Raw genomic sequence first — 2,298 nt, 5'->3', positions numbered from 1 at the left:
GGTCCGACTGGTACAGGTTGTAGGTGTCGGTCTGGTCCCACTCCTGCACCGCCACGAACACCTGGCTCTCGTCCGTGCTGATGACCTGCAGGTCCTGGGGACAGCGCGGTGGGTGGCGGCGGGGCGGGCTGCCCGGGCCTGGGCTCTGCTGCCCGAGGGCTCTCCAGGCCTCAGCCTGCAGAGTGGGGGGCTGTCTGCCCCCAAGCGGGGCTGCCGGAGGCTCCAGGCCCCAGCGCGTGCTCAGGGCCTGACTGTCCTGTCCACCCCGAGCTGCACCTGGGGGCGCTGTTCCTCCACGCACCCCAGGCTGTCAGCGCACCCCAGATTGTGACAGGTGTCTGTGAGTTACGGGGCGCCGCCTACAGGCCAGGCCCTGCTCCAGGCTGGGCGCTGTGGTGCTCTCTGGGGCTGTGGGGGTGCTGGCAGTGGGGAGCCTGGCTGGGGGGGGGGTCTGGGAGGACGAGGTGTGGGCCGTGGGCCTCGCAGGACACTGTGGCCTGTGCTGCCCCCAGGGCCCAGCCCTCGTGCACAGCAGCTGACCCTGCTGGGGACCACACGGGGGGCGGGGGCCCCCCGTTCCCCACATGGGCCCTTCCGCCCGGACCCCATGATTCTCTTCGGTGACCCTGCGCTCCTCAGCAGCGGGACGCCGGGCCCGACTGGGATGCCCGTGAGGGCGAGAGCCAGTTACTGGCTGCGGGGTTCCCTGCAGACCCACGTGACTCTGTGGTGCAGCCTGGGGGTGCAGGGGTACAGCCAGCGCAGAGTCACGGGCACCTCTCGTGTGGCTCTGGGCCCCCAAGACAACAGCCTCCACCACAGCCTGGTGCTGGCCAGCACCAGGTCCCATCCGAGGGGCCGGGCACACGGGGGTGCTTCCAGCCGTGCGCCCCACAGCCCCGGTCCGGCAGGGGCCTCGCTGCGGCCGCCTCCCCAGGTCCCAGGGCCACCCGTGAAGCCCAGCACAGTGTCCGGGACCCAGGCCTTCCCTCGCCCGGCCCCGCCCACCTTGTCACCTTGTCCCTTTTTCCTTTTTAAGGCCGCCTGTCCCTTCCTGCCTGGTTCCGAGGCACAGCTGGGCCCCGGGGCGGCAGCCGGAGCTCCTGGCAGCGGCTGGGCCCTGCTTGGGGCCCCGTCCTCAGTCCTCCCCACCCGCGGGGGCGCGCTCCTGCCCCAGGACCTTTGCACAGACGCTGCCTCTGCCCGAGCCACTGCGGGCACACGCAGGCCTCGGCCCGGCTCCCTCGGGCCCCGCCGCCCTCCCGCACGGCACACATTGGTCTTCCGGGTGTCCTGCCCGCTCCTTTTCTGAAGACCCCACCGGGGCGGGGCCTGGGCGTTGGCTTATGTGAAGTGGTTCTGTGACAGGGAGCCCCAGGGAATGTGGATGGGGGGTGCGGGGCTGAGCAGGGAGGAGACTGTGGAGGGAGCAGCCAGGAGGCCCTGAGGAGGCCCGTGGAGCGGAGACGGGGAGAAGCTGTGGCCGCCTGGGCAGGGGGTGGGGGGCGGGGTGACCACAGGGCCCGTGGGTGGGCAGGGCTCGGCCAGAGCAAGCTGGGCACCTCGAGGGCCGTGGAGGGCAGCAGGAGGCGGCACCGTGCACGCTGTGTCCCCTGACCTGGGTCCAGGGAGCCCCGAGCGGAGCCCCGCAGCCCGCCCGGCTGGCCCGGGACAGCACGCTTACCTTGGGCAGCGCGTACTTGGGCAGCTTCATCAGCACAAACTCGCTGCGACGGTAGGAGACGTAGTATTTGGTGCGGTTCATTGAGGTGGACTGGCGGGAGGGAGGAGACTGGCCTTCAGGGCTCGGCTCTCCTCCCCCGCCAGAGCCTCGCGAGCGACACGCTGGCGTCAAACGCCGCCCGTGGGAGGGCCCTTTCCCTTGGCTCCCTCTGCTCTGCCCGAACGGCGCAGACTCCTATCCACCCTGCAGAGGCCCAGGCTGCAAGCCGCCCCCGTGGGAAGTCTTCCTGCACCTCCACCAGCATCCGTCCCCATGCCCTCTCCGCACTGCCCTGCAGCCCCTCCGTCGGGACAGTGCGTGGGGAGCCACTGGGTGGGGAGAACACCCCCCAGGGAGACCCCAGCCATGATGGACAGCTGCCCGCGTGGGCAGGCCCACAGGAGGGCCGGGGAGCACTGTGGAGCACAGACGTGCCCGAAGCCCGGGCAGGGCGTCTGCAGAGGACAGCGGGGACCAGCTGACCCTGGGCCGGCCTACCCTGGCGTGAAGGCCCTGCCAGTTCCAGCCCCCGAGCTCCCGGGGGGCACTGGTGTGGCTTCTCGTGCGGGGCTGCC

The 2,298-nt window shown here is 71.4% G+C and overlaps 1 protein-coding gene across 1 annotated transcript in view; it reads right to left on the bottom strand.

The window, feature by feature from the left end:
- Positions 1 to 2,298, bottom strand: part of SORCS2 (sortilin-related VPS10 domain containing receptor 2) — a 118,605-nt gene that overhangs the window by 14,756 nt on the left and 101,551 nt on the right. Inside the window, exons 9-11 of the mRNA XM_012724055.1 lie at positions 2,123 to 2,178; positions 1,685 to 1,774; positions 2 to 94 (exon numbers count right to left, since the gene is read on the bottom strand). Of these exons, the coding sequence (XP_012579509.1) occupies positions 2 to 94; positions 1,685 to 1,774; positions 2,123 to 2,178 (239 nt within the window). The remainder of the gene's footprint in view (position 1; positions 95 to 1,684; positions 1,775 to 2,122; positions 2,179 to 2,298) is intronic.

This window comes from Condylura cristata, unplaced genomic scaffold (assembly GCF_000260355.1).
Source record: "Condylura cristata isolate star-nosed mole 26May11 unplaced genomic scaffold, ConCri1.0 scaffold00012, whole genome shotgun sequence".
Lineage (NCBI taxonomy): Eukaryota > Metazoa > Chordata > Mammalia > Eulipotyphla > Talpidae > Condylura > Condylura cristata.
Note: the sequence above shows the minus strand (reverse complement) of the source record. Positions and strands in the feature narration are given on the sequence as shown.